The sequence below is a fragment of the Sinocyclocheilus anshuiensis genome, unplaced genomic scaffold (assembly GCF_001515605.1).
Source record: "Sinocyclocheilus anshuiensis isolate Anshui unplaced genomic scaffold, SAMN03320099.WGS_v1.1 scaffold450, whole genome shotgun sequence".
Lineage (NCBI taxonomy): Eukaryota > Metazoa > Chordata > Actinopteri > Cypriniformes > Cyprinidae > Sinocyclocheilus > Sinocyclocheilus anshuiensis.
Window position 1 is genome coordinate 1,431,196 of NW_015546056.1, and position 16,191 is coordinate 1,447,386.

General features: G+C 33.8%; 1 protein-coding gene across 1 annotated transcript in view; it reads left to right on the forward strand.

The window, feature by feature from the left end:
* The first annotated feature begins 11,045 nt into the window (after positions 1-11,045).
* LOC107699291 (tumor necrosis factor alpha-induced protein 2-like) overlaps positions 11,046-16,191 on the forward strand; it is a 6,951-nt gene continuing 1,805 nt past the window's right edge. Inside the window, exons 1-7 of the mRNA XM_016500503.1 lie at positions 11,046-11,154; positions 13,060-13,720; positions 14,361-14,472; positions 14,992-15,114; positions 15,208-15,302; positions 15,433-15,525; positions 15,612-15,738. Of these exons, the coding sequence (XP_016355989.1) occupies positions 11,091-11,154; positions 13,060-13,720; positions 14,361-14,472; positions 14,992-15,114; positions 15,208-15,302; positions 15,433-15,525; positions 15,612-15,738 (1,275 nt within the window). The 5' untranslated portion in view covers positions 11,046-11,090. The remainder of the gene's footprint in view (positions 11,155-13,059; positions 13,721-14,360; positions 14,473-14,991; positions 15,115-15,207; positions 15,303-15,432; positions 15,526-15,611; positions 15,739-16,191) is intronic.

The window sequence follows — 16,191 nt, forward strand, 5'->3', positions numbered from 1 at the left end:
TTATGTGAAGCATCCGTATAGTCTGTATTTTAATATATATTTTATTTATTTATTTATTTTTTAACTTATATATATATATATATATATATATATATATATATATTTATAATCAAAATCAGTCAGTAGGTTAGTTGTGTATAGGTTTTTACTGCTTTACTGTATAGGTTTTTACTGTTTTACTTCATTGTTGTATGCCTGTATTTATGTAACACCGTGGACCTGTGAGGCACGACATTTCGTTCCACTGTATGTCCCCACATGCAGCAGAATGACAATAAAGCTCAACTTGACTTGACTTGACTTGAATATAAAAGGACATATATTGTGATATATAAGTAAATATATTGTCACATATTTTTCAATATATGAAAAGCGGCAATTCCTTATGTGTTATTCAATATATTGTAATATATTTACACAATATATTATTCTGTATAATTTCTAATATACCATTATATCGTTTAATATATTGATCATTCATATATTAGGAAATATATTTTCTTTGCGTAAGGGACTAAACTGACATTTAACACATCTGTAATATTTCTGCAGAAATAATTGATCTTTTGGGGTTATTCATGGTCTGTTGCAGTAATTTGTTATAATTTTACACTTTAAAAATGTCCTTTTAATGTTGGTTAAAGGGTGAGTAGAATAATGTCACCTGGTTGTACCCAGTTTTTGAAAATGCTTATTATTGCATTCATGGAGCCAACATTTAGACACAGTTTACAGTTTAACATAATCTCCTAATTTGCCCAAAGCTTCATGGGTTGTAGGAAGGTGGACAGCGTTATCACTGTTCCAAAACCGTTGCCATATGGGTCCACAGAAGTTAATGTGAATCAGTTCACTTGAATTCCGAAGTCAGAAACTTTCCATCATATGTTTAGTCAAGTGTTATCTACTTCCTCCTCACTTCCTCTTTTCATTATTAATGATTTTCGCTAGCTAAGCGTACATTCTTTTTTTAGCATGATGTCGGCTCAGGGCTGGAGAACTGAAGGTTGTTTATCAGATCCTCATAAGCCATGAGCTAAAGCCATCTTGCTTTTGAATCATCCTCCAGTTTAGAAGTAACTTACCCAAATGGAGGATTTTTGATGATAAAGCATCATGTAGCTTTTGATTTATATGTTTATTTTGTAATAAAACAACTTCACACCCCATCTGTGGTAGATTGAAAGCAGTTAGGGCATGATAATAATTTAGTTTTATCATCTTTTCAGCTGCTTACCCACAGTCTCATAAACATTATGAATATAATCTCTGCACTCCTAAAATAAACAGACCCAATAAGAGAGAAAAAAAAAAAGGTCTGATGCCACATTGGTGAACCCATAGACAACTTGAAGAAAAAAACAGACACGAATATTTTGATCTGAATGACCAAAAATGACTTGAGCAACTTTTTAACTCCATAGAGCCATAAAGTGAGCCAAGAACATAACACAACATACAATAATACGTGACAGCATTCTGCTATGCTGAAACAACAGAAATAACCAAATGATGAAATACATAAAAACACCAAGCGGTCATTGTGTGGTTGGTTAGCATGGTTCCCCCTGCTGGCAGATGGGGTAACTACACACTCTGAATATACAAAACATCTGCCTTAAAAAAGCAGACCATGTATTCTGATGAATCAGTCTGTAAAAACCATAAATGCGTCCACATTGTGGGTGTTTTCCCATATGGTTTGTAGGAATCATGCATGCCTTTGAGAAAAGGACAATTTTTGTGGTTAAATCTTTATTTCCTTATTTCACTTTCTCATACATTTCGTTGAATGTATTATATTTAAAAAATACAACACTATATAAAGACAAGTGTCAACTATATTATAATAAAGGGTTCTGAGAAAATGTATGCCAGATTGGAGGAAGTTGTCACATGCATTTAATAAGTTCATACATTAATTAATTACAATTCTATGTTGGCCTAAACAATGTTTTCATATTTTTACTTATTCAGCCTTTTTCTTGAATCATTTTATGTTCCATGTTTTGTTTTTTTACTTAAATTTCATGTTTTTTACTTATATTTGCATTTTGCTGAAGTTCTGTTTAATGGCAGATTCCTATTGTGACAACATGCCCCCTAGTCTTTCCATGGCTTACATAAAAGAAAGAAAGAAAAAAGGGCAAATGAAAGTGAAAGTATTTTACCTGGCTCAGGTGAAATGAGCAGGATGGTTGATAAAGGCTTCACAGTGTTTGAAGACACACACTGAATATATTTCAGGTAAGAGCTTCACTACCCTGCTTTCTACTTTATTTCTTTAATTAAATTGAGTGCGTAATAATGGAGACATTTGAATGGAAAACCCTAAATTAGGCCATTAGTGGATCATGATATTCATTTCAGCAATTACAGGTGAGATGATTTTGTGATACTCTTTTAAGGACTTTTACGTTTTATTACGCCGATTTCGTTTTCAGTTGTAAAATATGTGTATGATTTATTTTAACATAAAATTAACAAACATGTTGTGTAGATATATACAATAGCTTGCATATCTTGCATCATCTCTATACATTTCTAAACGTTTGTGGAAAGAACTTCTGCTTTCAAAATTACTGGTTGTATTTTGTTGGGTTATTGATTTCACAATATTTTCTTATGGTTTTAAGTTTCAAAATGAGCACTGAACAAAATGCACTTGAACAGAATCAGGCATTATAATGTACAACTACATTAAAAAAAAATACTGTTCAAACATTATCTCAGTCCTCCGCAAGTCTTATGTGATGGGTGCTGCAGTTTTGTTTACTAAGAAAATGTAAACATTATTATTATTAAACAAATGAAAGCATTTTTTAAATACTGTTGTAGTGCATAATATAATGAATCATTTTGTATTGTATGTTAACATAACAGATGATGATGTAACAGCATTTGAGTTGGCAACAGCTGAAGATGACTAATCTCAAATAGTATTTTTATGGCTGTAGTTATAATTTTAGAAATTCAGGTTATGATTACTCCGAAACTATTTTTGTAGTAGGACGATAACAAGAAATCTCTCCAGAGATGAAGAGGGGAGATCAAAGAACTCTTCCTCTGGAGGAGGATGTCCTAGATCCTGTAGTCACTTACAGGCAGAAGAACAGAGATCAGAGTTTACCCAGAAGCAGGTAACCAATACAAGTGACCAACACAATCCATACAGACGCACTGCATTCACCCAAACACCGCAGGGACCTGATCTTCCTTCCTGTCTTTGCAACCCACTGCCTTTTTTCAGGATGGCTGATTCATGACTCAGTACTGACTAAAGCAGGGTTTTCCTGTAATCCACTGATGTTTTCCTGGAATGCTTCTGATGCTGAAAGACTGGATCTGTGCTGATTATCCAACGCTATCTCACAACCAGGTCTGGCCTGGATCGATTAAGTGTTTTGAAACAGACTATCTAATCTTTCAAGGTTTTTTTTTTTTTTTTTTTTGTTAATTTGTGGAAATGCCTTATAAAACCTTTCCCAGATTCACTGGCATCAATAATCGTTCTTCTAAGGGGATTAAAAATATAGAATTTTTGATATTGTGATGCTACACAAGAATTGATGTCAATAGTTATAGGCCCATCTTTCTTCTGTCCGAAAATGAAATTGCAAACACTTTCATGCAATACACAGACTCATTGGAAATACCCTACGTTTCTGCAAAACCTGAAATGTGACCCTGGACCACAAACCCAGTCATAAGGGTCAATTTTTTGAAATTGAGATTTATGCAACATATAAACGCTGAATAAATAAGCTTTCCATTGATGTATGGTTTGTTAGGATAGGACAATATTTGGCTGAGATACAACTATGTGAAAATCTGGAATCTGAGGGTGCAAAAAAAAAAAAAAAATCAAAATATTGAGAAAATTGCCTTTAAAGTTGTCCAAATTAAGTTCTTAGCAATGCATATTACTAATCAAAAATTACGTTTTTTTTTTTTTTATTTAAGATAGATTTACAAAATATCTTCATGGAACATAATCTTTACTTAATGTCCTAATGATTTTTGGCATACAAGAAAAATCGATAATGTTGACCCATGCAGTGTAATGTTGGCTATTGCTACAAATATACCCCAGCGACTTAAGACTGGTTTTGGGGTCCAGTGTCACAAATACGTTGCTCCGGGTATTTTGCTGCACTTTCAAGTGATATTTCCACAAGAGGCACTGTAAGCGATATAATCTGTCGAGAGAAAAACAAAGTGGCTGTCTTTGCAAAATGATATAGCCTTGCTTGTGACTGGTGAAATAGCACGTTCATTTTTCTCACAGACGGGACTGTGGCAAAGTTTTTTTAATACGTTCGCTGTTGTACGTATTGTGGCACTAAAAGGTTAATGCTTTATCACGTTTGAAATGAACGTACCACCTACATTAAACCCTACCCTAAACCTAACGGATCGTGTGAGCAAATGCAAACATGAGTTAAAAACGTATTTGCTAAAGCAACCATGCATTTCAGCGTGCTTCTACGAGGCTTTGAGCTCTTTTAATGAGTGTTATGACTTGTGTTACCAGGTGAGCTGCCGAGCAAGTTTACAAGGCTGCATCAGGAAAGCCATATGTGTGGAGCTGGTTACATGATGCAAATTTCAAAATGCATTCATTTACAAATAATAAGGAACCATGTGAAAATAAGTATTTGTTTATTGCTAATTTGCTCTTATCATAATTTTAGGGAAAATGACATTGTTTCAGTTGGAAACTGCATTAAAGTGTGTATGATTTTGCAAATGAAAGAAACAGAGGATCATTTCTTTATTTATTTGCTTGTGAAAATTAGATGCAATAGAAACAGTAGAGAAATGACAAGAAATCTTTGTGTCTGAAGCAGGACGTCGGAAGGGAGAGGGATTGACGAAGGCCACGAGCCAGATTAGAACTTGCATTGTTCCGGATGAGCATCATGGCTCAATGAGTTGGAGCTCGTACACTTGAAACATAACGTTTCTGGTTAGGGTTCTGGTTAGAAAGCAGACATCAAACTGAATTTTTTTTTTGAGTTGAAAAATGAGGATATGTGGAAAGAAAGGAGAAAACCAGAGAGTGAGGGACTCTACAGCTCTCACATTAATATAGACTGCTGGACGGAGAGATCAGTTTCAATGGAAAAGGAAAGTCCCTTTATTTCCTTTCTTATATGGCTTTGGCCTCTAATGTCTCTACCAAATAAGTCCATAAATGTAGTACAATTCAGTGTGGTTCTATTTTCATCAAACACTTAAATCAGTTTCTCTTTCTGTCCCTAACATTCTGTGAAGAAGTTTCAAAGACATTTAAAAGCAAAACAACTGTTTAGAAACCTCATTCGAACTTCAGTTGTCCTTGCTAAAATCTGACAGCATGGTTAATGAATCAAGTGACCTTTAAATGAAAGGACAAACCAAGACACCAAACCAAAACCTACCCAGTAGAAGTTATTGAGGAATCTTTCATTTTTAACTTCCTCTTCTTCACAGTTTTTGACTATGCTCTGTAGCTTATCATACAAATTAACATAAAACACCAGCCATGGAGTCACACCATATTTATATTCGTGCTATTTTCATTACACATGAGTTTGGAGTAAGTCAAATAATTCAGTCATCTCACGTGCATACAGAAAAATAAGCAGCTCACAGATTACAGTATTTACAGTGATAAGATCTGATAATAGCAGACAGAGATCAAAGGGCATGCTTGTTAATTACGGGCAAAACAGTACACATTATTTAAATGGACTAAATGCTGTGATGCATTTTAATGTTATTTAACTTAAAGTTTAATTGGGGAATGTCTCTACATAGACACTAAAACATAAAAATCATGTGATTTAAAGGAATAAGATACTGTAAGGACTACAGGGAAAGCCCATCTAGGTCACAAGAGAGGAATCTAAATGTCAACTCATCACTAAAAGCTAAACACAGCCAGCGCAACAGTTGTTCATATGATTTAAATGTGTTGGTCTTCAAAGAAAACTACTTTATCTCAGGAAACTTTAATTACATGTGAGTGCATTAATATGGTTTAAAATAGCACTAACAAATACAAACATAAAAAGATCAACAAAATGTTTTGTACAAATATGGACAAAAGTACTGCAATACTGCATACTTTTCTTTCCCCGGTGTTACAAAGTCAATTTTAAGGAATTCTGCCAACATACTAGATATCACCCTCCATCTGTTTTCCTTTCAGTAAGATGTGTGATGTGATGTTGTTCAGGCCTTCTTTAACAACACAGACCCAGAGAGCACATGCACTTATTTTTGTGGGAGTATAAAAAAATTAAGAAGAAGAAGAGGAATAGTGATGATGTGATTATTTCAGTTCAGGGGTAACAGCTTCACTGTGTAAGAGTGCATGCTGGGCAACAGATCTAACTAGTATTGACAAAAAGCATTTGCATGTATCATAAAAAATAGATAAATAAATAAATAAAAAAGCTGAAAAGTGCAGTTTCTACAACACTGGCATAACTAAACCAAAGTTTCAAAAGTTCAAACAGAGTTCCTGAACAATCTCTCTGTCACTGGTCAGTGACATTTTCCTCCTGAGGGGACAGTAATTTGTGTAAAAGTAAGGATTTACTGGACAAAAAGCATTTTTTGAGGTAAGAAGGTAAAACTTGTTTTTTCAGTTAATGGTAAATGACAGAATTGGTTGGATCTGAATCAACAGGTTTTATTAATTTTATATACAAAATCCACAGTTTATTAGCTAGTTTCTTTATGCATTAATCACTATATGCATGGCAAAAATAAATAAATAAACACTTTTTATGTATTTATATATTTGTTTCCAATCTCTTTTGAATGAAAATGTGTCCAACATGTTTACAATTTTTAATTAAAATGTTTCAGATGAAATGGGGGTGATTGGGTTAGTGGTGTTGGGGGATGGCATAACAATTTTGAACAGCTACATTTGATTGACTCAAATTTATGCAAAAATGTAAAATGATCATAAATATTCAAAATAAAACTTGCTAGTGTTACATTCATGAGTCTGTCCCCAGCATTCTGTGTATTGGCATTAATTTACACAGTTTAGGAATAAGCCGTAGATGTCTACTTCAAGTCTACTTCGATATAATTATAATTTATTAGCACTGGAATGTTGTATCACAATACTTGAGACATACAGTCCAAAAAAAAAAAAAAAACACACACACAGACATTATGCTTAAGATGTCTTGTGAAAGTTATTTTTTCCAGGCAGTTGCACAACCATCAGGTTTTAAATCATAATGATATAGTATTTTTTCCACCCCTGTGGACAAAGAGTGTGTTTTGAACTGTTCTTAAATTAAATAGCAGAATATCCATAGATTATCTTTTCCATAGAGTGAAAGGGAATGATGCCAACAGCTGGTCAACAAACTCCACATCCACTTTCACTTTACAATTCACATATATTGGGGGTGAATAAAAAAATAAATAAAAAAAAAAGAATGACCAAATGTTGTACTTCTGAGTATTTGTGTACATAGCAACAGCTAAAGTAAGTAACACTAATGTGAGATGTGTCAAATGACAGCTCTCACAAGACTGCTTCACACGCCTGAATTAAAATGTTGTGGCTTTACTACATTTTGAAAAATCATGTTCCTTATTTTGCTTCCCTTTTTCTTCATAAGCGAAGATGTGAAATACGCAATGCATGAAAAAAAAAAACCAAATGCATTATATATTTCTAAAATGTATACACAACCTATTATTAACTGAAGTCTTTTAATATTTCATAAAAACTCAACATAAAGTTAAAGGCATGACTTTTTGTCATGAGTCATAATTAGTGCTTTTTGTATGCTCATCAATGTCTGATTCAAAACATGACAGAAGTTCTGCAAAAATGAATGTGAATTGTCAGTGTGTAGCAGGAACCACAAACACATTGCAAGTTCACTCATGGCCAGAGTCATTAAGCGTAGTCTGATTCAACAAACACTAGTATACAAAAAAAGACAAAAGTGTTGTGCAAGAGGCCATCTGGTGCTAAAAAAAAAACTATGGGTGCTCCAGAAAGGGAGTAAAGTGCAAACAACTAAAGGTATTGCAAAAGTGTATCATCCCAAACAGGCCTTCTGGCAACCTGATGAGGGCCTGTTTGGGCCGATACGCATTTGAGTTTCTTAATATGTAGCTCTGCAAATAAATGCAAATAAATGAGTGCCTGAATGTGGAATTTTGCCTCTTCTATAGAACAGAACAATTAAAGTCATGAACACTAGAATACATTGTGTGCCTGTAACTATAACATCGTGTGCATAAAACTAAAGCTATTAAAAACATGTTTGTTAACTGAAATAAAGCTCAAATTAAATCTACATATCAGAAGAAAAACTAAAGCTAAGTGAAAATTAGAAACTGGTTAAAAAACTGAAACAGGTTTGAGGTAAAGCACAACATTAATAACTATAAATAAAAATGGATATAAAAATAAATTTTAAACAAGAAAAAGCACATGAACTAAAATTAAAATGAAAAGTGAACATATAAAAATAAAGTCTTATTCAAAAATATTAATAAAAACCTCAAAATGATATAAATAATACTAAAATAACACTGGTGTGTAGATCAGCTGGCATATTTTGTTTGTTCTTTTGCTTGCATGCATAGGCCAGGCAGCTGAAAAAAAAGGTAAAAGGGAATTTCAGCTCTGACCACTGACTTTGCATAGCACATGTTGAGGCTATAACACCTGTAAGCAAGACATGTGTTTGCATATTTTTAACTCGATCTTCATCACTGCGGTTAGCACAGCTTGTTACTCAGTCGCTTATAAGCTGGGGCCTTTTTCCTCTCTTTATTGAGTTACAAGACCTATTTTCTGCAAGGAATCGTTGATTAAAATTATTATATCAGCAACTTTCATTATCCATTTTTCTTGTCTGAAGACTTGCATCTTGGACAGACCTATAAACTTGCTACCTTATCTTAGACCAGCTCCATCCTGTAAGACACCAGCTGAGGAAAGTTACTGAATGTAAAAACACTAAATCATAAGATATAACCTTTAGTATTTGCTTGAGGTCCAGACCTAAAGAAACGTCATTACAATTTTAATCGTTTCGAAGAACATATATTTATGTACATACCTACTTATATACCCAAGCTTAACAGCTCCTTTAAGAATAAGCCATTTTTAAGTTCTCTGAAACACATTCAGGACAATCTGTTGTAATCAGAAATGATTGCAGAAAAGTTCATGCAATGCATACAAGCTGTTTCTCTAACATACAAAAAGGTTTTGCAACACCCATATAATGTCTGATGCACGTGAGAATGAAACTTTTAGAAACACTCATAGTATTAGCACAAAAGCATCAGTAATGGACAGATATTTGGACTTTTGTCAGAAAATAGCATAATCCCCCTGGTCAGTATCACTGCACTCACCCCAGTCCTCCCTGACACTGTTTCCCAATACTGCATAATGGACTGTTATTGTTTTTTTTAGCTGAGCCGGGTCAAGGTTATGCAGTAAGTGATGAAGCTAGGTCAAGAATTTAATTAATTGTTTTTCCAGTCCCAAATTACTCATTCTTTTGGCTAAGGCAAGCAAATGTTGTCAAAAAGGAGTGTACTTTCCCTTCATTGGGATTTTCCACAAAAGCAGGGCTCCAGACTTCCAGTACCACTCGAGATATTCCCAATAATTAGAGGGAATGGCAGGATCAGGACATCCTGCGGATTTCACAGATATAGAAAGGGACATGTGTGAATGTGTTCATGTTGTGTTATATGTTTAAGCATACAGGACAATGTTTTAGAGCTACATGAGAACACAGCTGACAGGAAGCATGTCTGCCATTAAATCTCTGTTGGATGAACACTATAAAAAGAGCAGTATAGCTGTACATTTACATTTAGCAGGCACTTTTATCCTTACAAATGAGGAACATCACAAGCAATTAATCATAATCAACTGTACTTTCAGTACTGCAATCCTGTTTCAGAAGTAAACTGGAATAAAAGTAAGAGAGAAAGTATATAATTTTTTTATAATATAGGCTAATATATTTAAAGGAAATGTGGTTGTAGGGTCCAATAGAAGTCCCTGAGTGAGACATCACATATGATATTTTATATGAAAAATCTTTGTTTCTTCTAATTTTTATCATCACAAAAAAAACATTTTATGTTATGTTTATTGTCTATTTTTATTGAGAGATCACTGTGAACACTGATTCATGACGTATCTTTCATGTGGCTGTAAAAAAAATTAAGGTGTAAATAAAGCAGATTATTGGAGTATGTTTTACACGAAAATACTATTTCAGTTTTCTTTTTCAAACATTTCTAGTTTATTTCAGTGTATTACTTGCTGTCTCTTTGTAATTAACTGTGAAATTTACTTGCAATTTCTGATTGAAAATCGTTTCTACACCAAATGTTTGGTGATTATCCTAAATGCTATGGTAAAAATATGATTTTGTTAATTCACGGAGCTTAGTGTTTACATTAGGCTTATTTAATGAAATGTATTTAATTAAATTTAATTAACATTATTTATTTAATGAAATATAAATGCGCCATACCATAATACCTGAGACAATGTCATTCATTAATTTATTCATTTATTTTATTTTATTTTTACAGTGATTTTGTGGCAACCACAGCCGGCGGGTTTTTTTTTGTTTTTTTTTTGCCGTAAATATTTTTTGAGTTTTAATTATTTATTTTTTTTGCCGTAACAGGATATAGGCTATATATAGTAGGATAATCTCCATGTTACTTTGTTAGCCGCTTTAATAGTGCAAGCTATCAATTAAATTATTCTAAACAATCGAGAACCTTAATCAAGAAGAAAGCAAGACGTTCATGTTTATTTATTGTCTCATGTCTGTTTATGTTTCTTACTGCTATATAAATAAACTTGCCTTGCCCTCTACAGATCTTTGAGCCAATGATAGATGGAGAGGACTGTATGGGATGAACTGTGATGTTGAAGATATGCTCCGCCCCAACCACACGCTCGCGCTCTTGAAGCCTATAAAACTAGGTCCGTTATTTCCTCAAATCGTTTAATTCAAAGTGAATGAAAGAAGATCGAATTGAAATTCAGTTTTTTTTCGTCCTCAGAAGAAATGACAAAAAAGCTCAGAATGCTAAACATTTTTACACGGCATCCCAAAAAGAACAATATTCCAGGTAGGAAGACTTAATGCTTATTAGATCTCCTTGTAACATTTTAGATTATGGAACACTATTCACTATTAAATAATTGCTTATTTGCATGCATATTACTAGCATATTGGCTGTTTATTAGCAAGTATAAAGCATATTAATGCATGACCATATTTTAACCCAATTCCTAAACACAACGACTACAGCAACTACTTTACTTACTATCAATAACAGCAAATTAGGAGTTTATTGAGGGAAAAGCTTAGTGAATAGTGAATATGTGTTCTCTGATCTATGAAATACTTTTAGGGGTGTTCAACTGTGTCATTTCAACATTTTGTGTATTGAAAGACAAAAATGTTATATATATATATATATTATGGAATCAGCAGTAAATAATTTCACTGTAAATTGTAATTTCACTGTAAAAACACTTACACAAGAATCTTAAGTGTAATATTGTGTAAATGTATATTAACGTTGTTATAAATGTATTTATATTTAAGTAAAATCAGTCACTGTCAATATTGTTACTGATAATTTATTTGAATTTCATCACTGACAATGACATTATCCTAACCAAATGACAAATACAGTCATATCCTAACTAGACTATACGTGTAAACTCCATGGAAATCTTACTTTTTTCGATATACATTGCATCATACTGTATATACACTTTTAAGAAAAATGGTTCTAAACAGTACCAGAAAAGGGTTCTTCGGCTTGTAACAATAGCAGAACCCTTTTTGTATATATTATTTATTAATATTGTTTTTACCCCTCTATCTGCCTAGTCTTATAATTTAATAATTATTTATGCATTTAGCAGACGCTTTTATCCAAAGCTACTGACAGTGCATTCAGGCTATACATTTTTTACCAGTATGTGTGTTCCCTGGGAATCAAACCCACAACCTTTTACACTGCTAACACAATGCCCTACCACTGAACCACAGGAACATATAATAACTTCAATCAAATTTATCAGTGCTCTTAACAGTTATTAGCTGAATACATTAATGAATGACAATTGACATTGAACATGAATACATTCATAAATAAATAAAACACAAAATAAGAACAAAAAATAGATGTGATGAAGACCAAGTTTCAGTGAAACAATCACAATCCAATCAATATGATGCCTTTAAGTCCATCATTTTGGTGTGATTAAGTAGCGATTTTTCTCTGCAGATGATGAGGTTGTGGGATGTGATAAATCTGAAATACACAATTGAGTTTAGAGTTACAGTGTGTCCATGTGTTTGTGTAAAAACAATTATGTTTATGAAGGCCAAAAGCAAAAAAATGACTATGTGAGCCCTTCACAATCTTAAAAGAAAAAAGTGATATAAAGTCATGGGATAGTTTTAATATTTATTGTGACTGGGTTTGTTTATACACAAACCCAAGTAATAATTTAAAAAATCGAACAATATGAATTTAAAATTCATTGTCGCTTTTACCTACTTAGTGGAGAGGAGGAGAGAAGTTTCCACAGCTTAGCAGAGCTGCACACACTTATATGTGACCAAAAAAAAAAGAGAGATAAGAACATGTTTGTTTGGAAGCCAGTTACATTTTTAAAGTTAAATTTGTATTTAAATTAAAGAATGAAATCATTTACCCGTTGAGAGTGTGTTGACAGTCTGTAGTTGGATCACTGAACTCAGTGTCTGACAGTTACAGATTTGAAAAACAAAAGGGCAGGAATAAAGAACCCTAAACTCTAACACAAAGAACCATTTCAGCATGAAAGGGTTCTTCAGAATGCTATATGGTTCTAAATAAAACCATTACTGCATGTAAAGCACCTTTAAAGAACCGTCTTTTTTAGAGTGTATGAATGTTTTTTTTTTAAATGATAAAATCAAACCTTGCTTGTGCACAGTAAGAAAAGCATCTTTTTTTTCCTCTTCTCTACAGCGGTCCCCACTTTTAAGCAGAATCTCCAAGCATGCCGCTTTGTGGACGCAGGGAAACAGCTGATCACCCGAGAAGACCGTCTGTTTGAGTTGAAGCAGGATGGGATTGGATCCAAAATGAAGCTGGTGGAGGAAGAGGAAGATTCAGAGGCTAGACTAGCAAAAGACTACGAGGACTGGATGGAGTCGGTGACGCGGATGCTGGAAAACTCCCTCGACCTCCAGAGTCTTGAGGAGCAGGAGTTACTGAAAGGAGCAGTCCAAGCCATACTGCAGGAGGAGGAGCAGGACTTGCGCTGGAAAGGATTTCAAGAAAAGGAACGCCCACCATGGAGACCGAGGAAGTGTAAACAGAACCACGAGGCTCTGCTGGAGCGACTTGTTCAGAGGAGGATGGAAGAAGCGCAGTCAGACTCAAGTGTTGAGATACATTCTTCCTTGCAGCAAACGATCATTTGCAACGCGAAACGACTGAAAGAAGACTTACTGAAAGTTGTGACATGGGTGAGCAGCTGCTACCCAGAACAGGAGAATGTGTGCCAGTTTTATGCCACACTGTACCATAAGACCTTCAGTGCAAGACTGAGAGAAGTCGCAGAGTACACATTGTGCGATAAGGACTGCGTACTTTTATTGCAGTGGGTGAACCAGGATTACCCCAAGTAAGAGAAGCTAATGATACTATACTGTTTTATCTCATAGTATATACATGTACATCTACATATACCCTGCATGCACCATGTTCCTGTGAGTGTTATTTTATTTTATTTTACTCTGAGCAAAACAACAGGCTTAAGAAATTCTCTGAGAAAACTGCCTTTTTGCAGTTAGATTTAATTCGATTTCTCTTTGAACTACTTGGTTAAAAATAAGAATGGAAACTAATGAGATAATTATTGATAATTTGGTTCATAAATTGGTTATTAGATATTAAAACATTTTAAAAGGATAGTCCACCCAAAACATTAATATTCTGTCTTTATTTATTCACCATCATGTCATTCCAAATCTGTATTTTTTTCCGTCCATATAATGAAAGTGAGTGTGGCCTAGTATTCTTTTGGACTCCATTAACTTTCATTGTATGCACAAAAACAGTTGAACATTCTTCAAGATATCCTCTTTTGTGTTGCACAGAAGAAAGTCAGTCAAAACAACAGATTTTGAATGACATGATGGTGTGTAAATGATGACAGCATTGTCATTTTTGGGTGAACTATTGCTTCAAATGCTGATGTTTCTTTCCTCTGGGTTGTGATACAGTTTTTCAGAGTAATATAATTTGTCTTTCTTTGTTTACAGTATTCTAAACAGTGGAAAGATAAAAGATGTGATCGATCACACAAAGCTTGATCCGCTGCTTCCTGAAGACATGATTGCACCACTGGAACAGCAGTTTTTGATCACAAAGGAGGTTTGATGCTTTATGATATCTTTACCTAACACATCTCTGTTTTATGTCACTTTAAGCCTAGACACCATAGTTAAACAGGGTAAAGTGAGTTTTCAATAATAGATACTTCCCCAGCTAATTAATTGCATTAAGACATTACATTTGTTTTACAGTTTTCTATAATGTTATGCTTAGATATGCAAATAGAGCATTTTAATTGAAACATGCATACATTTGCATGAATGAAGCTATATATATATATATATATATACTGTAAAGCTTAGTGTAAGTACTAATGAAGTGGAGATTTCTGGCTCAGAGCAGAAAAGAGGCCTTTAAAGACTTAGATGCAAACTACAGATGCAAATAGATAAAGTGCATTACAATAAGCACTTAGAAGTGTATTATATACATTTTCTTTCCTTAGTTTAAGAGAAGCAAAATAGTCAAAAATCTCAAAATTTTGAAAACACAATGTCTTGCCTTAGATGTGCTTCCAGCAAAAAGCTTAAATTTTAATTTTCTCACATTGTTCACTAGACGGAGTTGAGCACATGCCTTCACAAAATTCTGGACAGAGAAGAAACAGCCTGGAAGGAGGGAGAACTTCCACAACTGAGAGACCAGGTGTACTGCTGTGATCAGGCCATTGATATCATCGAGGTAATTAAAAAGGGGAAAGTAAACCATTCTTTACCTTCATCAAATAATGGATTTCTGGAGGAAAACTAATTCCCACCCCAATACTTTTCTTAGTGCTTTCATAAACATGTAGTGTGTGCTCAGCACATGCTAGGCAAAGAGGCAAAAGCACAGAGGATCATATGCCAGATGAGACATTTTCTGACAGAGTGAGTAACTCTTAGCTATTTAACTGATTCATTTCCCAAAATACCATCCTTTTTTATCATTCTTGCTTTAAGTCTGTACTTCTAAATATTTTACACAGATGATTATAATTAATTCAATTCCATCCCACAGTTACAAAACATTTCATGACAAGGTAATGAGGAGCAGGCAGACCAACACTGAGGCCATTTTGATGGTCAACCTCTCATGCCTCATACAGTGCAGGTGCATGTCCCTTTTATTCAGCTAAAACATCAAATCAAACCTTTCTGAATTTGTGTTGAAATTGTTTTTGTTTTGTTTTCCCACAGGGACTATATTACAAAGAATGCACATCTGTTCCCTGAAGATATCAAAACTGATTGTCTCTCGTTATTGGCTACCATGACAGAAAGCAGCCACTGTTACTTTACTTCTAATATGCATAGGGAACTTAAGGTAAAAGCAACATTTTGTTACTTTCACTATTATGTAATGAAACAAAAAAACAAACAAAAACGTATTTTTGGCCAATGTTCTGTCAAACTTTTAGAATATGAATTTCAAGAGTGTTGTGAATGTTGATGTTCAACTTCTGCCATGGGAATTATTTGACCTAAAATGTGCTTCATGTACTGTACATCTTTTTAATTGTTTTTATTCAGTAATACATAGTGTATGTATGCATGTATGCATATATATATACAGTGGGTACGGAAAGTATTCAGACCCCCTTAAATTTTTCACTCTTTGTTATATTGCAGCCATTTGCTAAAATCATTTAAGTTAATTTTTTTTCCTCATTAATGTACACACAGCACCCCATATTGACAGAAAAACACAGAATCGTTGACATTTTTGCAGATTTATTAAAAAAGAAAAACTGAAATATCACATGGTCCTAAGTATTCA